This window comes from Thalassophryne amazonica, chromosome 12, assembly GCF_902500255.1.
Source record: "Thalassophryne amazonica chromosome 12, fThaAma1.1, whole genome shotgun sequence".
Taxonomy (NCBI): Eukaryota; Metazoa; Chordata; class Actinopteri; order Batrachoidiformes; family Batrachoididae; genus Thalassophryne; species Thalassophryne amazonica.
Window position 1 is genome coordinate 28196974 of NC_047114.1, and position 26189 is coordinate 28223162.

The following is a 26189-nucleotide window of genomic DNA, read 5'->3' on the forward strand; positions in this document are numbered from 1 at the left end:
CTGCTATGTTACAATGAGTTTTCCAAACAAAAGGAACTAAAGATGTTTCAATTGTCATCCTTTAGAGTGACAGAAGAAGTCACTGCCAAGCTGATGCGAAGCGCCTACCACTGCATTGAGAGGGACGGCATTCTAGCAACCAGGCTGTGCACTCACAAGGACGACGTGGAACTCACCAATGAAAACAAGCTCCAGCAGTTGCCAGGTCAGCTTTCTTCTCACTAGGTGTAAAATTGGTACCTTACTGTAACCAGTAGTTACAAACGCATCCTTAAAAGGCAAGGCAGGTCTAACCTTAGCAATGCTTCTCAAATGAAAAAAGCGATTCTAGTGACATCCTCAATTTGAGACTCAAAGGAAAGTGTTTTATCAAAAACACAGATTTTTAACTCTTTGCAATGAATAACACAGTCATGCAAAAACAGAGTAAAAGTATTGTAAAGGTGACTCGGTCCAATAATAAGCATTTTGGTCTTAGCTGAGTTAAGGAGCAGGAATGCTGATAACCAGCTCTTAACAGTCAGACAGGTACCAAGTTTAGATAGTTCAGAACCATCGCTCATTGCCAGTGACATATACAGATGCAGATCATCAGCATAAAAAATATGAAAATCCAATTGGAACGAACAAAGAATCTGACCCAGCGGTGCTATATAAAATGAAAACGGCAGTGGCCCCAAAGCAGATCCCTGTGGAACCCCATACTTGACCATGCATGACTCAGAGGGGGAATTATTAAACAGAACACGGTAAGATCTCTGACAAGTATGAAGTTACTCACTGGAGAGCCTGGCCTGAAGTGACAAAGTAGTTCTCTAGTCTATCCAACAAAATCTGATGATCCACAGTATCAGATGCAGTGCTAAGGTCTAACAATAGCAAAACAGGAAATGACTCTGAATCAGATGCCAGTTCCTGTTAAAGAACCTTGTTATGACTGTGCAGTCATTACACTGAATGAATGGTTTTCACATTCATTCTGTCAAAGTGTGTTGTCAGATTTGTCTGTCCTTTTTTAAGTGACTTAAAGAGGAACTATGCAACTCTGTTCAGTTTTTTGCCATTGTCTTTTTTGTGGTTTTGTTTTGTTGCAGTTTTTCTAAGGAGCTCGCCCTATAGCTTGGTAGTACATATGTCACAAAACTGCAATTTGAAAACTCTCTGCGGTCCTTGGCTCTTTCCCTCACTGTCCATGTGCATTTGTTTGCAACTGGTTTGGCAAACGCAATCCTTAGAGCCACGTCAAGAATGTGACAATACATAGTGAACAGACTTTCTCAATATACTTGTAAGTGCAGTAACAAGAACACCAGGTCTGCACCAGGTGCTAAATCATTCTAAAGCTAATTTTAAGCAGAAACGAGGCGATAATCGGTGAATCGCTGTTGACGCTCTGTAATTACGCATGCGCACTGAAGGCGGGGGATGACTTTGTAGGTGGGACTGTTCAGTCTGCAACACTGGCCTTCCTGTGTGGCTTTTGCATGTTCTCCCGTGTCTGTGTGGGTTGCCTCCGGGCAACCTGGTTTTCTCCCAGAATCAAAAATATGCTTATTTAGGGTCTGCCCCTTTCTCTGTCCCTGACCAAGGCTGTATCTCTACATCTGGAGTTGGTCCCCAGTAGCTACCCACTGCTCTTAGTGGTTGGATTGTGTCTAACTGTAATTAGGATGGTTAAATGCATAGGATAAATTTCATTGTATGTATATATGTACAATGGCAATAAAGGCTTTATTCTTATTATTAATGTATTTAGTTTTCATTACTGGGGAAAATGGACTCAGAATGCACCATTTTTAAATCTAATAGTTCAAAGCAGTTTGGCTGCTTCTCACCCACCACTCAGAACTGTGTGTTTTATGTGATGTATATTCAACATTTTCCTGTTTTTGCACTTGCAATATTTTGACTACAGAACTGACCACATCCATGACATTCACAGACTGAATGTTGTTGGTGCTGTAACGTTGTGTCTTAGGGTCGATGCGTGTCTTTGAGGCAGTGGACAGTGACCCGGCTCTGGTGAACATTATAGACGCTCACAGCCCTGTCAACAGACGGCTCCAACTCAAAGTGGGCGCTCAGGTAGGCATGGTGCTCTGAACACAGTGAGTGTGTCCATTATTATCTACAAAATGTGTCTGGCATAGTTTGATACATTGTGCTGCAATTTGCTGTACTGAACACTGTGCCCATTTGGCATTTGAGTAATAAAGTGCTTTAAAAATGTTTTCTGCCTCATAAGGTCATGCTGACAAAGAACCTGGATGTTCCTCGAGGTCTGGTCAATGGAGCCAGAGGAGTTGTGGTGGATTTTGAGTCTGGCAAACATGGTGAGTCCTTGTCTTGAAAGGGGTTTTATCATGCGCCTTTTTAAAACTAAAACTGACACCAGGGGCCTTGTAACAGTGGTGTGTATGAAAAAAAATACGCTAGCAGCTTTTCCCACACATGAAGTGGTGTTGATGAAGGAAGAATGTGCAGAATATAGGAAGCTCCTGCAACAAGTTAAGTCTGATATGATGAAGTGGAAATGAAAAATGTCAGATGAAACTGAATGTAAAACACAGCAGCCAATATCACAGTGTATGACCCCTAACCCTTATCATTTCCACCGAGGATTGCTGCAGCCATCAGGCAGGGGTTCACCACAGTCGGTGAGGCGGGGAGGTGATCAGAGCGGTTCTCGCTTTTGGTGTCAAGCGCCCGACTTGCTACAGCCCCAAGTGCTACTGCTGCACTCAGTTTGGAAAAATGGCTTTTTAAGAATTTAATGGAATTTTCCATTGTTTAAATTTTCAATAGCATCATTGTTAAAAGGTGTAGCGACACAAAATTTACTGCACACATCAGTGATCTCCTGCTGGTTATACTACAGCTCTGTTTGGAAAAATATGCAAAAATTAAATTTTAGTGATTTTTCTTTTTTAATCATTAAAATAAGCAAAGTTCAGTTTTTGCACATTTTTTCCAACAGGAGACCACTGATGTCTTTAGTGAATTTGGTGACACCACACCTGAATTTATTCAATATTTTTCTGGTGTCTCTTCATTTGTGCACTTTGTTTCTCAGTCGCCTGCTCGTTCAGATCAGTGTTTATTTTTCCAGCTCAGAGTACAGCTCATATGGAGAAAATAAGATTGTAGCTCATTGTCAACCTTCCTGAGGTTAGAAACTAGTGTTGTTCGTTTTCCTCATTTCCCTTAAGATGACTGAGCCGTGAACTTAAAATCTGTGAATATCTTTCTAACTTTACCAGAGTCTCTAGGGGAGGTTTCTGTCCTCCCTGAGTTTGACACCTACATTAACATTTGGAAGGTGTACCGTTCCAGTCAAACTCCTCATCTGCCCCTGTCCCCGGAGCAAGTCGGATGCTTGACACTAGAAGCGAGAACCACTTTCCACTCACCTCACCGGGTGTAGTAAACTCCAACTACCCCCTCTCTCCCCAAAAAACAAACAAACCAAAGAAGAAAAAAAAATTGCGGTTATAGAATTTGCGATCAAGATTTCCTGCAGTAATTGATCCGGAAACTGAAATCTGTAAACTATTTAAACTGAAAAAATATATATATTATGATTGATATTCATGTTTTGCGAGACCTGCCTTGACATTCAGGTAGATATTTTTTCAGAATTCACGCTTTGTAATTAACAGTTTGGGGATAATTCACGATTTGCTGATTCATGTTTTGGGGGTTAACATGCATACTAACCACTTATCCACTACACCACCCTATGCACATACAGTGCATCCTGAAAGATTTACAGTGCTTCCGTTTTTCCGCATATTATGTTACAGGCAAATTCCAAAATAGATGAAATTATTTTTTTTCCCCTCAAAATTCTACATGCAACACTCCATAATGACAACGTTCCTGAAAAAGATGTTGCTTGGATGGCAGCATGTGTTGCTCCAAAACCTGGATGTACCTTTCAGCATTGATGATGCCATTACAGATGTGTAAGTTGCCCATGCCATGGGCACTAACACACCCCCACACCATCACAGATGCTGGCTTTTGAACTTTGCGCTGATAATAATCTGGATGGCCTTTTTCCGCTTTTGTCCGGAGGACACGACGTCCATGATTTCCAAAAACAATTTGAAATGTGGACTCATCAGACCACAGCACACTTTTCCACTCTGCATCTGTCCATTTCAAATGAGCTCAGGCCCAGGGAAGGTGGCGACATTTCTGGATGTTGTTGATGTATGGCTTTCGCTTTGCATGGTAGAGTTTTAACTTGCACTTGCAGATGTAGTGACGAACTGTGTTAACTGACAGTGGTTTTCTGAATTGTTCCTGAGCCCACGCGGTAAGATCCTTTACACAATCATGTTGGCTTTTTATGCGGTACCACCTGAGGAATCGAAGATCATGAGCATTCAGTGTTGGTTTTTTGGCCTTGCTGCTTACTTGTAGAAAGTTCTCCAGATTCTCTGAATCTTCTGATTATATAATGGACTATACATGATGGAATCCTTAAATTCCTTGCAATTGAACATTAAGAAACATTGTTCTTAAACTGTTGGACTATTTTATTTTTTTTTTTCGCATAGTTGTTCAGTGTTGATCCTCACCCCATCTTTGCTTCTGAACGGCTGAGCCTTTTGGGGATGCTCCTTTTATACCCAGTCATGACACTCACCTGTTCCAATGAGGTGTTCTTTGAGCATTCATCACCTTTCCCAGTCTTTTGTTGCCCTGTCCCAACTTTTTTTGAAATGTGTTGCAGGCCTCCATTTCAAAATGAGCAAATATTTGCACAAAACAATAACATCTATCAGTTTGAACTTTAAATATCTTGTCTTTGTGGTGTATTCAGTTGAATATAGGTTGAAGTGGATTTGCAAATCATTGTATTCTGTTTTTATTTACATTTTACACAATGTCCCAACTGCATTGGAACTGGGGTTGTGAGTTCCTTAAGTTGTAAGTTCTGATTTTCAAAATGAAGCGCCTGCAATAAATAGTGGCAGCTAGGTTTTGTTTTTTTTTCCTGGTCATTGGCTTTTCTCTTGATCACAATTCCAGAACTGAGACCACCAAATGAAGCTCATTCCCTCTTACTCCTTTCTTGCCACCTCTGTCTATTTCATATTCTGTGCAATTATATTACATCTGCTTTGTGTGTGTGTGTGTGTGTGTGTGAAACAAAACATTGTCCTTCACCAACTGAGTTAAAAAGTAACTAGGTGTGTGTGTGTGTGTGCGCGCATTTTTTTTTTTTATATAGTGAAACTTTTCAGTTTTAATTCAAGGGGTTTAGGAAAAACAAAATCTAATTTATAAAGCTGACCGGGTGTGTTCACTCTGCACAGCCACAGTAATTAAGCAATCAACACCAATCTTGCTGTGGTGACTGGGGGCACCAAGGGGGAGGTCACTTGGGCCCTTACGTTGAAAGCGTACGTGCACGAACACACACACACTCATCCTTGTATATTAACTCATAACCTGCTCACTGGAGCCCTTATTTTCACAGTTCATGTGGTACTTAGGTCAGGTAGGAAGCGTCGCACTTTACTTACTACGTAGCAGCGGCTGGCTAGGGTGTACGTTGGTTCGAATCTGAGCAGGCCAGCGTGCGCTGTATGCGAGCTAAGGCATGTGTTTTTTTTTTGGGGGGGGGGGGGTTATTACTTAAAATGTACCTGCTGTGTGCAGCATGTAGACTGTTATGCCTCCCAAGAAGCGAGGGGTGTTAGGTTGTAAAATCCCAAGTGCTAAATGGATGAAATGGAATAGAGCTGGGGAACCTTTGCAGAGACTAACGACATTATATATCCCAGAGCATTGCGGTGATATGACATACGAGTACATCGTCTTTTTATCATCATTCGCTTGAGCCTCATGAATGTCACAAATTTCTCTATGAAAATTAATAACATACATGTGTAGCGGGATGAAAGTCCCGGGTCCCAATTGAAAAGACGTTCCCGCTAGTTTGGCTAACAGGGAGTTCCCCTTTGGCTGACCTGGTAGAGGAACGGTCTTTTGGTGCGAGCCGCGTGGGTTTGATCCCCCACCGTTGTCCCGGCCACAAAGGTCCTGCTGCTTCAGTCTGGCGTCACGAACAGGATGTGGCTCACAGAGTATGCTAACATGCACCTGTGACTTTGGGACAAAGTCAAAAATGGCGGGGAGATGTGTAGCGGGATGAAAGTCCCGGGTCCCAATTGAAAAGACGTTCCCGCTAGCTTGGCTAACGGGGAGTTCCCCTTTGGTTGACCTGGTAGAGGAACGGTCTTTTGGTGGGAGCCGCGTGGGTTCGATCTCCCACCGTCATCCCGGCCATGAAGGTCCTGCTGCTTCACATGCAACGCAACTTACTACACCTGAACTAAAGTGACATGAAATATACAGTGATATGGTTAAAATTTGTCTCTATTAACTGCTCATAGAACGGGTAACTCAGCTAGTCTACGCCCGCGTGCACACACACACATACATATGTGTATGTGTGTATGTATGTATATGTGTGTGTGTGTGTGTATATGCAACTTGCTTCTGACAGATTGTTTGTTGCTGCTACGCCACTCTGAACTTCACACAGTTGTATACGCTTCTTTTATTTGTTTCGCACTCTTCTGGTTATTAACTGTATCTACAATGAACGTTATTTAACAGTCCTGTTGTGAATCGCTAGCAGTTAGCATTTGCTAGCGGTTAGCTTTGGCTAGCTAGGTCAATCCCTCCCCTCTCCGTCGTTACTTTTATAGCTGTTCTTTTTTACCCGTTTATCACTTCTGTTCATTTTCCAGTCGAACTGTTGTGAATTTTAAGTAATCATTTTAGTCCTGTGTAAAAATCTTAGGAGCGGTTAGCTTGCGTTAGCTATTTCGGACCCCGTCATCATTTTTTCTTTTCATTTTTTTACACTCCTGTTAACTGTTTAGTGTATTTTATAGCTGCTGCTTTTTTACCTGTTTAATACTTCTCTTAGTTTGTCAGTGTAACTGCTGTGAAGTTAAATTTATTTGCGTCTGTGTGAGCCTTGGGAATGGTTAGCTTATCCATTATTGGTTAGCTCGTGTTTGCTTGGCTACATTCTTGAATTTCTTAGTGCACAAAGTACACTACTAATTCTACTTTGCACCCTCCATAAATACTGTGTGATGTTGGAAGATAGGGTGGCTCTCTTAGAGAGCCGTGTCCATAAGTTAGAGCAGCTTCTTAGCTCAGTGGAGTTAGATGCGGTTAGTGCCAGATGAGGTTAGTGTTGGGCAGGCTAGCGAGCCCATTAGCATCAGCTTAAAAACGCCGGCTGTGGAGGACGGCTTTCGGACTGTGGCTAGGCGGAGGAAGCCCCGTAGGGCTTGGTGCCCGGTTGTGGCACCCCGATCACACTCGCCAGTGCGAACTGAATTGGTTAGGGTTAGATTTGCCAGATGTGAATTCTGAGCCCACAAGTGACTTCCACTCCTGTCTCCAGGCCGAAACACCGGACTTTAGTGATAGGGGATTCTATCACCCGCAAAGTCAGGTTACAGATGCTGACTGACGTTAAAAGTATTCCTGGGGCCAGAGCTCCCGACATTGCATCTCATCTTAGGGTGCTGACACTGCAGAAGGGAAGACAGACGAAGGAACATGACATGAGATATAGTCACATAGTTATTCATGTTGGCACCAATGATATGAGGATGAAGCACTCAGAGGTCACAAAAATGGACATAGAGAGTACTTGTGACCTTGCCAGAAAGATGTGTCAGCATCCATTAATAGTCTCTGGTCCCCTCCCCTCCCGGGGTACTGATGAGGTGTTTGGCAGGCTGACATTGTTAAATAGGTGGCTGGCGCAGTTTTGTAGACAGCAAGGCTTTAGCTTTGATAACTGGCCTTCGTTCTGGGGCCGCCGTGGCTTGCTGATGCCAGACGGCCTCCACTTTAATGGGGAAGGCGCCGCCATCTTTTCTGCGAACATAGAGCTCTACAGGGAGGGTAACATTAGGAATCTACAGCAGGCCACGGAGCAGGTGATTAGAGACCCTGCAAGGCTTATGACAAATGTGGGTGTGGAATCCATTAGCTTAGCGGGGAATTTAGTGCAGAAAATCTACTATGGTGATAGTGCAGTTTATTTGCCAGGGAGGGAATTTCAACAAGTTGACTGTGGCCTGCTTCTGTAGTCATGTCCATAATAATCATAGAGGGATATGCTTTCCAAACATAATACCCATTACTATATCGGATGATGTTGAAATTGAGGATGGCCCAATGGTTGTTCCAGCAATAGCAAAGATTTCGTGTCTGCTACCTACAACGCGCATGGAATGTCTTAAACCTAAACCTGCATCTTATATATGCTACTCTGGAACCACTCCTAAACCCAAACAGTTCAACTGTCAACCCCATTGAGGTCCTTAGACTGGGTCTCATTAACATAAGATCACTGTCCTCAAAATCATTGTTGATCAATGATCTAATTATTGATAATCACTTAGATATGATTGGGCTATGTGAAACATGGCTTAAACCTAAAGCTGTTCTCCCCTTAAATGAGGCCTGCCCACCAGTTTATACATTTTGTCACATCCCTCGTGATGAAGCAAGGCGGGGATGTTGCTCTTATTTTTAAATCTAGGTTTAGCTTATTAACTGTTGGGGGTTACAAATCACCTGTTTGAGCATCTGATTCTCCGCTCTGCTCAGGATATTACACATTGCCAAGGTCAGAAGAATAAAAATCAGTCGCATTAAGTTGTCACTGTATATAGGCCTCCTGACCCATATTCTGAATTCTTAGATGAATTTGGTGCATTCATCTCTAACTTGTCAACTAGTGTAGATAACATTCTGATCATTGGAGACTTTAACATTCATATAAATAAGCCTTCTGATCCCTTCTGCAAATCATTTATGGAAATTGTGGATGCATTAGGATTTCGGCAATACATTCGGGATTCGACGCACATTAGTGGAAATACCCTGGATCTGGTTCTTACACGTGGTATTGCTGTCACGAATATTGACATCATGCCTCTTACATCAGTGGTCTCTGATCACTCACTTATTAAGTTTACAGCTTCGCTGCCGTGTTTAAGCATAAAGCAAGATGTCTAGAACGGAAATGGCATCGTTCAAAATTAGAAGTATTTCACCTTGCGTGGCGTGATGCTATCTTAGACTATAAGCATGCATTACTGGCTACAAAGCAGACTTACTACTCTGATTTGATCAACAAAAACAAGCATAACTCAAAGTTCTTGTTTGACACGGTGGCAACACTTATGCATGGACAACCACCTATAGTTCGCTCTCCTTTTACAGCACAAGATTTCCTGGATTACTTTGGGAAGAAAATAGAAGACATCAGGTTAAACATATCCCGGCATGCCTTAACCCAGCCACTACACCCTGCTATTAAGGTGGGCGCCACTACTGAGGTGTTACCTAGATTTACAGAATTTGATAGTATCTCACTAGGCATGCTGACAAAACTCATAATATCAACAAAAAGCACAACCTGTTTATCTGACCCTATACCAACTGTTTAAGGACCTGTGGCCCACTCTTGGACCGACTGTGCTGGAAATTATTAGTCTGTCTTTAACTTCTGGATCTGTTCCTAAATGTTTCAAATCTGCAGTGATTAAACCATTACTTAAGAAACCTAATCTTGACCCTAGTGTATTGACAAACTATCGGACATATCAAATCTATCGTTTTTCTCTAAAATTCTGGAAAAAGTGGTGTCACGGCAGCTCATAGACTATCTTACTGAGAATAATCTCTTTGAGCCAATGCAGTCTGCTTTTAGAAAATATCATTCCACAGAGACAGCTCTCACTGAAGTGGTGAATGATCTTCTGCTTACAATGGATTCGGACACCACTACGGTTCTGTTGCTGTTAGATCTCAGTGCTGCATTTGATACAGTGGATCATCATATTCTACTTGATAGGCTGGAAAATCATTTTGGGATTACTGGGAGTGTTCTTGCATGGCTGACGTCATACTTGACCAGTTGTTCTCACTGTGTTTTGTACAGTAACACTACCTCTAACCTTAGTGACATGAAATTTGGGTTCCACAAGTGTCTGTCTTAGGCCCCCTGCTTTTCTCCCTTTATATAGCACTCCTTGGGCACATATTACGGTGTTTTGGGATTATCTTTCATTGCTATACAGATAATACTCAGTTATACATGCTGATAACTGCTGGTAATCTCGTTCACATAAAATCCTTAGAAGATTGCCTTGCAGCAGTGAGAAGTTGGATGTCCAGAAACGTCCTACTTTTAAACTCTAAGACTGAAAGTTCGACCACATTACACCCATTTTGGCATCCCTTCACTGGCTTCCTGTCCCAGTGAGATCAGATTTTAAGGTTCTGCTACTAACCTATAAAATTATTCATGGACTGGCACCTCCCTACCTAGCTGACCTAATTAAACCTTACGTACCGGCCCGGGCTTTACGTTCTCAGGGTGCAGGACTACTTTGTGTCCCTAAGGTGAATAAGAAGTCTGCGGGTCACAGAGCTTTCTCTTATCATGCCCCTGTTCTGTGGAATGATCTCCCTGCATCAATAAAACAGTCAGATTCTGTGGAGATTTTCAAGTCCAGACTTAAGACGCACTTATTTTCCCTTTCATATGGTTAGCATACTGGTACAGTTTTGTTTTACGCTTTTTAGTCTTTCAATTCATTTATTAGTAATTGGAGCGGGCTGCGACCTCAACTTTACCTAAATTCTGGGGTCTTTTAGTGAAGTTTAGGGCTAGTGGCCGGCAATCACCATAGTATTTCTCTGTTTTTCTTGTTTAATGCTGGCAAATTATACAGTATTTTTTGTCTTTCTGATGCCTGATTCTGTTTTTTTCCTCTGTGTAAGGTGCAGCTCCACCCAGAGATGGGAGTTGTATTCGTGTTGGTGATCCTCCTGTGCGCCAATAGCATTTCTTGTATATTCATCCGTGAATTGTTCTGTAATTTGTTTGTAGCATGGCCCAAGCAGAGGGTCACCCCTTTGAGTCTGGTCTGCTTGAGGTTTCTTCCTCAGGGAGTTTTTCCTTACCACTGTTGCTCTGGGGGTTGGTAAGGTTAGACCTTACCTCTGTGAAGCGCTTTGAGGCAACTCTGTTGTGATTTGGAGCTATATAAATGAAAATAAATTAAATTAAAATTAATTAAATTAAAATTATAGTGTATATATGTGTATATGTATGTATATAATATAATATCACATCAACCATTTAGTAGCTGTTCGATGAGCTCACCTGCCAGTATGTAAATGTGGGTTTGGATGTTGTTCTTGCTGCCTTTCTGTCTTTGGACAGGACAGTATGCTTTGTCAATCCACCCAGCTGTAAAAGTGAGCGCCGGTCTTGGCTGGGGAAGTAAATGTGAGGTATCATTATAAAGCGCTTTGATCATCTGCTAGATGGGGAAAAAAAATAAAGGTGTAGGGGGATAAAATGTATTTCTTCCTTCCATGATCATTTATACCATTATCAGAGTGTTAAAGTGCTCAGGACCGAGCATCAGCCCCCCTTTTTTTTTTAAAGAAAATTGGTCAAGTGTCCAACCAACACTAATTGCCCACCCTAAAATAAATTTTGTGGACAGTGTTTGTGTCTTGCAGAATTGTGCACAGAATGCCCTGGGCGCTCCCACCTGTGAATACAATTAATATGCATGTGCCACTCTGGAAAGGAGAGTGTGATCATCTGGATTGCAGCAACTACAGCAGTGTCAAACTGCTCTCTGTGAACTGTGCTTGCAGGGGCTATTCTCGCTTGAATTCCGGACTAGTTTCTTGCTGCTTAGCAACCAGAAGCAATGGGGTTCGCACCCACAGTCAACCAGCAATTGCACCTATGAAATATTGTGCTAAAACCCAGCCACACTGATTTTCATGATGACAACTCTCTGCCCATTTCCTCAGGACTCCCTCGGGTGCGCTTCCTATGCGGTGTTACAGAGGTACTGAAGCCAGAGCGCTGGGTGCTGAAGTCTAGAGGTGGGGTCCATCTCTGTCGACAGCAGCTGCCACTCAAACTTGCTTGGGCCATTTCCATCCACAAAAGTCAGGTAAGAAAAGGTTACACAGCCACAGAGACCAGAGAGACAAATGCTCAGCTCCGCTGCAGGCATTTTTCTTTCTTTAAAGTCCTCATCTGTGTTGCCAAGGGAGACCGGCATTGACTGAGGGACACTTTCCAATGGCTGCAGGATTTATTGTTGGCCTTCATGCTCCATTAGTGCTGCAGTGTTTTATTGCTTTTCATTCAGGTTTGAAATGGAGAGTAGCAAGGGGAAAGTGCACCTGAATCCTATTATCATTGAGTGTGGTTTCAAATGGACTTAATATTATTGCTTACTGTGAACTCTTTGCTCTGCTCAGTTTGCACACTTTCATTCATATGAGTGTTTTTTCTTCTTGACGGTTGATGTGGTGTTTGCGCACTGTCGCTGGCACACTTATCAAGAATTTCTTATCTCTGGCGCCAAACATGCAGTTGGTCCCATATACAATTTGAACATGGACCAAGGACTATTTGCCTATCACTACATATTGGAGCTGGTGATCATGGAGTAGACCCTGCTCCCCCACCTAAACCACACACACTCTGCCAAACTTGTTCCTTTAATGTATTATAGGATATACAGTAGGTAGTAATATGGAGAAAAAAAAGGTCAGCCTCTGTCCATTTGTTTTCTGTATCAGCTTACTCTAATCCAGGGTTGCAGGGGGTTGGATCCTATCCTAGTAGTTATAGTGCGTGAGGTGGAGTACACCCTGGACAGGACGCTAGTCTACCACAGGGCCACATATAGACAAACGCATTCACACAACGCATGCCTGGAGGAAACCCACATAAACATGGGAAGACTGTGCAAACTCTACACAGAAAGGACCAGGTGGGAAGCAATCTAACAACCTTCCAGCTATGAGGCAACAATGTTAAACACTGAAGCCGTGGTCCCATTAGCTACAAGCAGCACACCGACTGCCAGTCAGAGTGAAGATGCACCATAATGTTAGCAGGTTGTTTCCTTAAACAAAATATTCCAAGCTATGTTTCAGTATAAATCTATTATGTTTCTCATATTCTGTAAAGGTTAGTGAGAAATAAACACTTCTAAATCTAAAAAGACACCTGAAGTGCTTTACATGACATTTTATGAAGATGTAGTGTACGGGCCCCTGGAAATGTCCATCAAGTGACAAAACCAACAGCTTGGCTCTGCTGTTTGTGGCTAATGTGACCGTAGCATAAGCCACCGTGCGTCCAGCGTCTGGTCGTGTAATTGAAACACATAGTAATCCCTTCGGCTGCTCCCTTGTTTTCACTCTGGGTCGCTACAGCAGATTCAAGATGGATCTGCATGTTGATTTGGCACTGGTTTTACGCCAGGTCCCACTTCCTGACTCAACTCCATACATGGAGAAATGTGCCTCCTGAGCTGTTTCTGGCAGATAACTTGTGCTGTGTGCTGCAGGTACGCTAACATGCTTCATTCATATAATGACCACATACCTCTTACTAAAACACATTGTTTACTCGTACATGATCCTCGAAATTGGGAGGGTTGTACAATTAAACTCCCTTCACACAAGGACTGGTTCTGTCCAATGGTCTTTGTGTGAAATTGCGTTGAACACTACATGATGCGAAAGAGGCAATCAGCTCAGCTGTCACCAAAAGCACGCGTCAGGTCAGACTAGGGCTGCAGCTATCAAATATTTTTGGAATAGAGTATTCTATCAATTTTTTTTATCGATTAATCGGATCAAAAGTACTTTTGTGTTTTTTAAACGATATCTATAGTGACATGGCTCTCTCTAAGCACTGGCACAATGTCGCTGCGCCATATTCAGATTTTTAAGTTTAGGGTGTTCCATCTCTCTCTGTTTTCCCAGGTAATTTTTTTCACATTAAGAGTTTTGGAGCTTTCCTGAAACACATGCCCAGGCGGTCTGTGGACAGTACATTGTGAAATCCGAATAAAGGCTTTTTTTTGTAGTAGTAGTAGTAGTAGTAGTTAAACATGATTAAATTCACTTAAAGTCCGCATGGATCTGTGGAGGTGGAGAGCAGCCAGTGGACCAAACCATGTTTTTGTTTTTTTTATTATTTTTAATATACAAATGCCCTGCTTCACTTTAAATACGCAGTAAGTCCGTTTCACACTATCAGCACTGACCCTCTCTCTTAAAAGGCTTTATTTTACTCAGCATGCGGTTTTGTAAAGTTGTACCGTTGCCTGCAGTGTTGTGCAAAGTAACTTTGACAAGTTACTTTTTTTAGTTATTTTTAGTTGCTTTATACAGGTGCTTTATGCAGTTACTTCATTAGCAGCTTTATGCAATTACTTTATTAGAATCTGCAGAAAACTTGCAACTAATAAGTAATGTAACTAATAAGGTAACGAGTAATCTAACTTGGTTACTCGTAAGATTGAGCAATCAGAAAAGTAACTAATCAGCAAAGTAACAGTTACTTTTTTGAGTACTAAATCTTAAAAATAACCAAATTAGATTATGAGTAACTTTATTAATTACATTCAGCAGCTGCCGACAAAGTGTCCGCAGCTGCTAATGAAGTAACTGTAAAATATAACTGTATAGATTAACTTTCCAAAGTTAGTTTCCCCAACACTGGTTGCCTGCTACATTGATTAGCTCTTACATTGCTTATGCGCATGCTCTGTCGTCTTCCCTGTTTTTTTTTTGTGGGCGCGTTACAGTGCCACGTACAGGCCTGGCATATGTACTACAGTGTTGAGTAAAGCTTTGAGGCCAAGAATTTGCCTCAAACTTTTTTTTTTTTTTTTTGGTAATCGAATTATTTGTTACTCAATTGTTTCAGCCCTCGCTCAGACAAGTAATCTGCACCCTGATTACAGTTATGATATGAACCTGCAGCACCAACTAACTAAAAGCCTGTCACCATGGAAGACAAAACAAGCCAAATATTAAATAAATCATTTTTCCATGTTTCTGTACGTGCACATTTAGTTTGGATTATGCATGTTTTTTTTTTTTGTTTTTTTTTCTTCCACTGCTATACACCTGGCAGCACCTGCCAAAAACACTTGGCATGGAATGTTTTAATATACAAGTAGGTACATTGAATTAATTATGGACTCACCACAGTTTTGTCCTTTTTCTTTTTTTTTTTTTTTTTTTTGCCCCCCCCCCCCCCAGTCCCGGCAATGTTTTTTTAAAAAAAATCTGTAATTTTCATGGCTGTCGGCTGTTTTTCAGCCTTAAAAACTCCAGTTAAAGGTGTTATTTACCCAGTGATGTCATTGTCTTGCAGGTTTTAGCTGATGCTGCCTGTGAATGATGGGAAAACTCACACCAACATAATGTAAATCCAAACTGATGAGCGTAAATTTTTTTTTTACCATTTTAATATTTAGTGCGTTTTATTTTCACTCACTCAGTGCACATGAACAGCGAGGAAATATGACGGCAAACTGCTCAAAATCCAGCATGTGTCAAAAAAGCGGCAGATTGCCGTGGAAATGTGACGCCATCCGTAGTGCACAAACTCCATGTGAGACAACATGCACAAGGGCCGCTGAAGCAGTTAGAGATGTTCTTCCGTCACTTCTGCAGATCAGACACATCTTAAGCTGCACCACAGACTCTCAGCTGCCACTGTCCTGTGTCAAAGGAGCCTTACTCAATTGCCCTCACTGCTGCTGTTTTTGCCCCACCTCCAACCCAGCATCCACCTGTGAGTTCTGGGGGAGAAACAGATGGAAAGTGAATGAGTGTGCGTGTCTAATAATCACTCCCTCATATCTCAAGCAAGCATGGTAGAGGAATGATGATGATCAGAGTCCATCCATGCTGCTGTTGAAATAGATCTTCTGCATGAGTTGTCTAACTGAACTGATAATTAAGAAAGGGGAAAGAGGATGTTACAATGGAATAAATCAACATAAAGGATGGACTCTCCAAAAGGGAGACCCTTCCCACTAATGAGAGAAACCACAGAGACTTCCAGACAACTCTGAAGACTTTAGAAGCTTCACAGGCTGTGACTGGAGAGAATGTCTGTTGCTACTTCATCATGTTATTGTCATCTACCAAATTTCACTCCGATTACAGAGGTGGTGAGAGAGATGGGAAGGGGTGATGCTGCGGAAATCTGTGGTATGAGGCCTCAACTCTTCTGTTTCCATTTCGGAGACAGGAATGACCAACAGGCCAAAAGTGATGAGTTATTGTCCCTCTCTGAGAAGGAGAGTGAGTCCCTGGATTACAGCAGGTACTGCTCTCTGTGCTTGCAGGGGTCACTGTTAATGGGATTCATTTTCAGCTGATATTTCCACTTGGTCTGTTCTCTCACAGCAGATTCATATCCTGAAGTCAGACTATGATTGTTGGGGGGAGGGGGCCTGTTCCTTCTTTCTGTTGTGTGGATTAATTGGGTTCATCAGTCATGACTAAAATGTCTGCAGTGTTTGATCTACAGCAGAGGAACAAAAGGCAGATCTCACACCGGCATCTCTTCTCCAGGAAAGAAACGGAAACAGATTGTCACATGTTTGTCAAAACACATGATTCAATGTAATATCAGCACAGTTGAATGTTTCTCTTAAGTAGCTTTCAGTTGCATCTCTGATCAATAAATCCTGTAATGCATTAATAACGTAACATAGCACAGACTATGGGTCAGTCATGCAGGTGTGCACTACCTATACTGGTATACAAATATTTAAAATGTTGTCTGCTTCAGAAATGTGCTATTTATTATTGTTTTTTGACATGTTGAAGTCAAATATGACTAACAATGGCTAATTAGCTACTGTTTCCAAGATATACAAGGGTTTACGTTTTGCAATTTCAAACAGTTTAATTTTCCATGGCCCAAAATTAGTAAATTTTTGGCTATCTATATTTCAGAAGCATTTTTGCTGTAGACCAGATTATTTTGAAAGGCATAGATGTTAGGATCTTTAAATGATTGTGTGGCTTCATTGAAAAACTGGATGTCTGAAATGATGAGATATAAGCAGTATGATCAGTTAACATGACCATTAGAAGCATGTTTTTCATAATGTAATAAAGCAAATTATTATATGGCAGCGACGGTACTTGCGCTCCGACTGATTTCCAGTCTATTTTACCATATCAGACTGGTTACCATGACAGTCGGTCCAGATCACGTATCAGATTTGTGACTTTGAGCTTGTTTGCTGTTAATTCCTCAGTATTCTTTGTGCGCATTTTGTTTTATTTTATTTCACACCGTGAAAATTTTAAACAAAGTGGATGTGCAAAATGAGTTCCAACAAGATGAAAACACAGCTCCAAACAGTCAAGAACCGATTGAAAACTTCTTTACAAACCAGAAAGATAAAAACGTGATTAGAAAAACTAAGTCGGACATGAACATACTTCAAAAATATCTAAACAGCATTGGAAAGAAACACAGACTGAAAGCTTACCAGCTAATGACTGGACAACCTGTTAGCAAGTTCTTCATGAAGGTGAAGAAAGTGAACAGGTCTGACCGCGAGCCCAACACCATCAGCAGCTTTCATATTTGGGTAGTACCAAAAGTTTGTGTTTATATAATGCGAGCGAAGCTTGCTCTATGGTAGACAAAGGCACAAACCATCAATGCCACAAAAAATCTGCCCATGGGGGGGGAAAGCAACAACCAATCATAGACGAAGCCACAAACCAGAAATGACATGGTGAGATGCAGAAGAGTTTCACTCGTTCATGTCCGCGACATACGAGTTCTATTAGAAAAGTATCCGACCTTATTATTTTTTTCAAAAACCATACGGATTTGAATCACGTGTGATTGCATCAGACAAGCTTGAACCCTCGTGCACATGCGTGAGTTTTTCCATGCCTGTTGGTTGCGTCATTCGCCTGTGAGCAGGCTTTGAGTGAGGAGTGGTCCAGCCCCCTCGTTGTTGTTTCATTGCCAGGAAATGGCGGAATGATTTGGGCTTTTTTGCCATCAGAATTTTTTCAGAAACTGTTACAGACTGGCAGCTGGAAACCATTAGAAAAATTTATCTGACTTTCGGTGAAAATGTTATGGGCTTGGTAGAGAATAAGGAGTGTTACTGTCGCTTTAAGGACGGCCCCCAGTGGCTGTGGGGCGCTCCGAAGCCGCCATCGACAGGCTGAACGATCATTTCATTTCTAAACGGATGGCTGTCTGGATCTGTGACCGTGTGCCATTTCTCTGGTTATCACAAGAGCTGGACATCAACCATTTTCCAGCAGATTTCACTTTTAACAAGAGATTTTGTCATGGAAAGCTGAGTGGAGGCTTCGCGCGTCACGATGGATTCGCTACTGGAGCGAGACAAAACCACCTCCGTTTTGGTCTCACAGGACGGCTTTGAGATGGCGTTCAGACAGCTGTCGGTGGTTTTTCCATCGAGTCATTATCCAAGAAATTGTGGATGTGCCCGGACATGCCAGAACATGTCCCGTGAGGCTTCATCACGGCGTTGCTTTGCGCCATGTGGCACCGCCGCGACGCGCAGAATTCCTCCTCACGTCTGTCTCAATGTGCCAAAAAAGTGCTGATGTCCACGTCTTTTTACAATTCCTGTGCTAGTGAGATGACGTCCCGGATAAAACACAGCGTCCAGTTTGGAAATGAATGGCACATTCCACTGTTACAGGAGTTTTTGTCATGGAAAGAGGAGCAGAGGCTTCGCGCGTCGCGGCGGTGCAAGCAAAGCGGCAGTCTGAGCCATTCCTGAACAATAGAAAAAAATACGAGAGGGGTGGACCAGTGCTCACTCAAAGCCTGCTCACAGGCGAATGACACAACCGACAGGCGTGGAAAAACTCACGCATGCGCACGAGGGTTCAAGCCTGTCTGACGCAATCACACGTGATTCAAATCCATATGGTTTTTGAAAAAAATGTCGGATACTTTTCTAATAGACCTCGTATACATATTAGCCATATAATAAATGAACTATTTACGTTGCCTGTTCAGTCTGTACAGGAATATCAGACCTCTGTGTTTTTGCATGTACTGTCAACACCTCAGTCTATTTTCCCGTACAGACCTCACGCTCTGTTAAAACTCCTTTAATATCTTTGATCCCACACTGTCCTCCTACTCACACATTAGAATACTTTTTTTTTTTAAATTGAATTTTGTGACGATTCAGACCATTCTGTCCAGGGCGGGTACAAAAACAGATTCATGCCTTTGTTTCATTGAGAATTGACTAGTGTAAACTATTTTCTTGGCACAAACTAATATCAGTACTGTTCAGTGGGTCCACAATGCTGCTGCTGCTGAAATTCTAACAGGAGAAGAAAATGTGAACACATTACCTTTGGTTTGTCTTATATCACTGTCTTTCTGTTGCTGTGCGGTCAGATTTTAAGGTTTTGTTAAAAACTTTAATGACGACATCTTACCTGGTAGATCATAACATAATTCTACTGACCACTGCAGTATTACTATGTTCCAAGGTTTAAAAACAGAGGGGGAAAGTAAACTATGTATGTATGTATGTACACACATATATAATATTTTTATTTTTTCTCCCTTCCTTTTCATGCACATTTTTTCTGTGGAATAGCCTGAGATAAGATGGACAGATTCTACAGAGTTTTTTAAATGTAGAAATGAAGACTTTTACTGAAAATTGCTCTCGAGCACATACCTCTGCCAAGGCCACAGGTTTCTGAATGCTTCAAGCTCCTTTTATCTTCTGGAATAAATTCAATATAAAACTCCTCCATTATCAATGTGCTCATCCGATTTCAATAACATGCTGTTAACAACTTCTTGGGTTGATTGCTGCTACATGTCAAACATTCTTCTGGGTCTCAGTTCCAGAATATATTCCAGATCAACTTGAAACTGAATCACTTATTTAAAGGGGGATCAACAAAAATTACAAGGTGGGACCTATTCTAAGGATGGTCTTCCAGGGGTTCTAGGCTTTGGGCACCCTTGGGCAAACATTTCTAAAAATGCATGTGAAGTTCCTCTTATGCTAAAAGTTTTAGCTCCATCTTCCTCATGGACATGCCACAAAGAGCAGAACAAAGCAGCTATGCTTTAAGATGAGGAACACGTGCTTAAGGTGGTAAATCATATAACCAACCTTTCTAGTGTGATGGTGAAATGTTTCGAGTATTAACATTTTAGCTGGAATATATGCCAGCGTTCCCTGCAATACAATTCCTACTCAATATTGTTGAAGCTGGAAAAGTCAAAGTGGAGAATGTTGCCATCACAAACTCAGACTTTCAAGGACCTTTGCAAGTCGACGACCGTGAAGACAGAATAAAGTGTTAACGCAGATTAATCCAGAACTGAAATTCACAAGATCCATGGCATTTTTCATTAGGGGATAACTAGGGGATTAAGGACCTTGCTCAAGGGCCCTTAGTGATTTTCCGGTCATACTGGGATTTGAACAAAGGATCCTCTGGTCTCAAGCCCAATACTTTAACCACTAGACCATCACCTCCCCAGATGTAACTATAAATGGCAGAATCAGGGTTGTCACCAAAAATAAATTGTGTATTCTGTCATCAAGCCTGCTCCACAAAAACCTGAGGGGAGAGGGGGAAAAAAAACCTGAACATTGCATTTCTGTATTTTAGGGAATGACACTGGACTGTGTGGAAATCTCACTGGCACGTGTGTTTGAGAGTGGCCAGGCTTACGTGGCACTGTCTCGGGCTCGGAGCCTGGAGGGTTTGAGGGTCATGGACTTTGACCCCCGCGTGGTCCAGGCAGATTCAGATGTTCTTCTTTTCTACAAGAAGCTGAGGAAGGAGCGACTACTTGTACAGGTGATGTCATATGCGTGTGTGTAATATAGATATAGATAGAAAATAAATATTTGAACACCCTGTGATTTTGCAAGTTCTCGCACTTAGAAATCATGGAGGGGTCTAAAATTTTCATCTTAGGTGCATGTCCACTGTGAGAGACAATCTTAAAAAAAAAAAAAAAAAATCTGGAAATCACAATGTATGACTTTTTTTTTTTTTATATATATATATATATATATATAATTTATTTGTATTTTACTGCTGCAAATAAGTATTTGAACACCTACCAACCAGCAAGAATTCTGGCTCACACAGACCTGTTAATTTTTCTTTAAGAAGCCCTCTTATTCTGCACACTTTACCTGTATTAATTGCCCCTGTTTGAACTTGTTACCTGTATAAAAGACACCTGTTCACACACTCCAACCTGTCCACCACAGCCAAGACCAAAGAGCTGTCTAAGGACACCAGGGACAAAAGTGTAGACCTGCACAAGCCTGCGATGGGCTACAGGACAACAGGCAAGCAGCTTGGTAGAAGACAACTGTTATTATTTATTAGAAAGTGGAAGAAACACAAGATGACTGTCGATCCCCCTTGGTCTGGGATTCCATGTGACATCTCACTTTGTGGGGTAAGGATTATTCTGAGAAAGCTCAGAACTACACAGGAGGACCTGTTCAATGACCTGAAGAGAGCTGGGACCACAGTCACAAAGATTACATTAGTAACACATGATGCTGTCATGGTTTAAAATCCTGCAGGGCAGCAAAGTCCCCCTGCTCAAGCCAGCACATGTCCAGGCCCGTTTGAAGTTGACCAGTGACCATCTGGATGATCCAGAGGAGGCATGGGAGAAGGTCATGTGGTCAGATGAGACCAGAATAGAGCTTTTTGGAATCGACTCCACTTACCATGTTTAGAGGATGAGAACAACCCCAAGAAAACCATCCCAACCATGAAGCATGGGGGTGGAAACATCATACTCTGGGGGTGCTCTTCTCCAAAGGGGACAGGACGACTGCACCGTATTGAAGGGAGGATGGATGGGGTCATGTATTGTGAGATTTTGGCAAACAACCTCCTTCCCTCAGTAAGAGCATTGAAGATGGGTCATGGCTGGGTTTTCCAGCATGACAATGACCCCAAACACACAGCCAGGGCAACTAAGGAGGGGCTCCATAAGAAGCATTTCAAGGTCCTGGAGTGACCTGGCCAGTCTCCAGACCTGAACTCAATAGAAAATCTTTGGAGGGAGCCGAAACTCCAAACCTGAAAGATCTAGAGATCTGTATGGAGGAGTGGACCAAAATCCCTGCTGCAGTATGTGCAAACCTGGTGAAAAACTACAGGAAACTGACCGCAATAATTGCAAACAAAGCCTACTGTACCAAATGTTAACATTGATTTTTCACAGGTGTTCAAATACTTATTTGCAGCAGTAACATACAAATAAATTATTTAAAAAATCATACATTGTGATTTCTGGATTTATTTATTTATTTTAGATTGTCTCTCACAGTGGACATGCACCTAAGATGATTTCAGACCCAGTTCCTGCCACTAAAAAAACATCCCCACAGCATGATGCTGCCACCATCATGCTTCACTGTAGGGATGGTGCCTGGTTTCCTCCAAACATGATGCTTGACATTCCCCCCAAAGAGTTCAATGTTTGTCTCATCAGACCAGAGAATTTTGTTTCTCATGGTCTGAGTCCTTCAGGTGCCTTCTGGCAAACTCCAGGTGGGCTGCCATGTGTCTTTTACTAAGGAGCAGCTTCTGTGTGGCCACTCTAACATACTGGCCTGACTGGTGGATTACTGCAGAGATGGTTGTCCTTCTGGAAAGTTCTCTCTCCACAGAGGAATGATGGAGCACTAACAGTGACCATCAAATTCTTTGTCACCTCACTGACTAAAAGGCCCTTCTCCCCAATCGTTCAATTTAGACGGGTGGCCAGCTGTGTGTGTGTATAAAACAATTGTATCCAAGCACAGAAATGGCCTCATGCCGTTTTGTCTCGTCTGTGCAGGCTTCCATGGATGAGTTTGTGAGAGAAAGCAACGGCAAAGAGAACTGGTGGTGACGAGATGCTCTGCAGCTTCTGTAACTGTATGCACCATGTGCAGACTTTACCCCCTTTTTTTTTTTTTTTTTTTTTAAATCGTCTATTGAAGGTCTGGTTTTGTTTGAGACCAGTGGACATTAACTTATAACACATGACGCAACACTGCCATCATGTGTCCACAACTGTCACTTCATTTTTTCTTCTTTTTAAAGTCCCCTTTTTTTTTTTTTTCTATCATGCCAAAGTGTATTTTAAGTGATCATGGTTTAACAATGAATTAAAGTTTCAGTCACTCTAAACTTTATGGCCTGCTTTTTAGCTTCGCTTTCATATCCATTTAACATGTGGATTTTAGGCTGGAGGGGCAGCAGGTTTGATGAGGGTTATAACATTTATGGAAAGTATTAAGTGCTTCACTTTTGTCCACATTTTATGTTGCAGCTTTATTCCAAAATGGATTAAATTAATTTTTCTCCTCAATTCTCCACACAATCCCCATAATGACAACGTGAAAAAAACTTTTGTTTTTTGAGATTTTTGCAAATTTATGAAAAATAAGCTAAACTGTTAGTAGCAGGACAACATCCCTAAGCACACAGCTAAGATATCAAAGGAAATCAGGAGTGTTATTATTCATTTTCTCCACCTCACTGGCACTTACTCAAGAATATAGTTGGCATCATAACAGAGGAGGGCAGCATTGCCCACACAAGCATATAGCCTGCCGGAACTCCATAAGATGATATCAAAGGAGTGGCCCAGACCTGAATCTGAAAATGGCTGAGCACCGACGCTCCCCATCCAACCTGATGGAGCTTTAGAGGGGCTGCAAAGACAAATGGGTAAAACCACCCAGAGATAAGTGTGCCAGGCTTGTGGCATCATATTCAAGAAGACTTGAGGCTGTAATTGCTGCCAAAGGTGCATCAACAAAATATTGAGCAAACAGTGTGAATACTTGCGTACATAACAGAGGTGGGACGAACTGACCAGCAAGTCATGGTGCTTATCCCTGCATGCACTAGCAAGAAGTTGATGCAAGTCTATATTTTCCCTGGATAGTACATCAGTCCATCACTGCTCAGCCAAATTATTGGTTGAGCAGGTTTAATAAATGGAATATTTGGTCTCTAAATTGTTCATCAAAATGGACCTTTGTCGTTTTTTGTTTTTTTTTGCTGTTTTTACTAAATGACATTCAGACATAGTTCAAACTATACCTTTTTGGAATGTTTATCAGGCAAATGGTGTGGTCCACTTTTCAATATAATCGGGGCACGTGTGTGTGTGTGTATATAATATATACACAAACACACAGTGAGGAAATAAGTATTTGAACACCCTGCTATTTTGCAAGTTCTCCCACTTAGAAATCATGGAGGGGTCTGAAATGTTCATCTAAGGTGCATGTCCACTGTAAGACAATCTAAAAAAAAAAAATCTGGAAATCACAATGTATGATTTTTCAATAATTTATTTGTATGTTACTGCTGCAAATAAGTATTTCAACACCTGTGAAAATCAATGTTAATATTTGGTACAGTAGCCTTTGTTTGCAATTACAGAGGTCAAATGTTTCCTGTAGTTTTTCACACACTGCAGCAGGGATTTTGATGCACTCCTCCATACAGATCTTCTCTAGATCTTTTAGGTTTGGAGTTTCAGCTCCCTCCAAAGATTTTCTATTGAGTTCAGGTCTGGAGACTGGCCAGGCCACTCCAGGACCTTGAAATGCTTCTTATGGAGCTCCTCCTTAGTTGCCCTGGCTGTGTTTGGTGTCATTGTCATGCTGGAAGACCCAGCCATGACCCATCTTCAATGCTCTTACTGAGGGAAGGTTGTTTGCCAAAATCTCACAATACATGACCCCATCCATCATCCCTTCAATACGGTGCAGTCGTCCTGTCCCCTTTGGAGAAGAGCACCCCCAGAGTATGATGTTTCCACCCCCATGCTTCACGGTTGGGATGATTTTCTTGGGGTTGTTCTCATCCTCTAAACATGGTAAGTAGAGTTGATTCCAAAAAGCTCTATTCTGGTCTCATCTGATCACATGACCTTCTCCCATGCCTCCTCTGGCTCATCCAGATGGTCACTGGTGAACTTTAAACGGGCCTGGACAATGTGCTGGCTTGAGCAGGGGGGCCTTGCTGCCCTGTAGGATTTTAAACCATGAGAGCGTCATGTTACTAATGTAATCTTTGTGACTGTGGTCCCAGCTCTCTTCAGGTCATTGACCAGGTCCTCCTGTGTAGTTCTGAGCTTTCTCAGAATCATCCTTACCCCACAAAGTGAGATCTTGCATGGAATCCCAAACCGAGGGAGATTGACAGTCATCTTGTGTTTCTTCCACTTTCTAATAAATAATAACAGTTGTTGTCTTCTACCAAGCTGCTTGCCTGTTGTCCGGGGGGGGGGGGGGGGGGGCATTTTTAAGAGAATATGACAACACAAACTCTTTTAATTCATGTTTAGTGGTTGGGTGAAGCCATTTGTCAAACAACTGGTTAGTCTGTTTTAAATCATGACAAACTACCCAAATGACCCTGATCAAACGTTTACATACCCCTTTTTCTTAATACAGTGTATTGCTTCCTTTCACATCACTGACAGCTTGGAGTCTTTTGTGGTGGTTGTGGATGAGGTTGATGGTGAAGCTGCCACTGAATATGTCTTGGACTTTATTTACATCAATTACAAAGAAATACAAACAGTATGGGACTCAATGGTAAATCTTCATGGAGTTGAGTTCTCAAACTATATGCAAGAAGAAGAGTGAGGAAAGCCACCAAGACACTCAGACAACCCAGAAGTTACAGGCTTATGTGGCTGTGATTGGACAGTGGTGGGCACAATTCCGATAATCCAATAACAGATAATTATCAAAGATAATGTTTTCATTATCAGATTATCTTTTTAGATAACTTTAAAAACCATTATCAGACTAATTATCTTCCAATAAATTTTTGTCTGATAACCTTTAGACAGATAACATAGTAAACAAAGCTGAACAGCAGCAAACATTTTTAAAATTTAAAATCATTGAACACCTACTTGTTAAAAGCTTCCTAACAGATGTATACGAGGGCTGTCAAAGTATAGGTCCTTTTTTATTTTTTTTCAAAAACTATATGGATTTCATTCATGTTTTTACGTCAGACATGCTTGAACCCTCGTGCGCATGCGTGAGTTTTTCCACGCCTGTCGGTGACGTCATTCGCCTGTGCGCACTCCTTGTGGGAGGAGTCGTCCAGCCCCTCGTCGGAATTCCTTTGTCTGAGAAGTTGCTGAGAGACTGGCGCTTTGTTTGATCAAAACTTTTTCTAAACCTGTGAGACACATCGAAGTGGACACGGTT

The 26189-nt window shown here is 41.8% G+C and overlaps 1 protein-coding gene across 1 annotated transcript in view; it reads left to right on the forward strand.

Moving 5' to 3' along the window:
* pif1 (PIF1 5'-to-3' DNA helicase homolog (S. cerevisiae)) overlaps positions 1-22927 on the forward strand; it is a 48715-nt gene extending 25788 nt beyond the window's left edge. The window contains exons 7-12 of the mRNA XM_034183142.1: positions 66-205; positions 1979-2085; positions 2246-2333; positions 11899-12044; positions 20587-20778; positions 22796-22927. Of these exons, the coding sequence (XP_034039033.1) occupies positions 66-205; positions 1979-2085; positions 2246-2333; positions 11899-12044; positions 20587-20778; positions 22796-22849 (727 nt within the window). The 3' untranslated portion in view covers positions 22850-22927. The remainder of the gene's footprint in view (positions 1-65; positions 206-1978; positions 2086-2245; positions 2334-11898; positions 12045-20586; positions 20779-22795) is intronic.
* The last annotated feature ends 3262 nt before the right edge of the window (positions 22928-26189 follow it).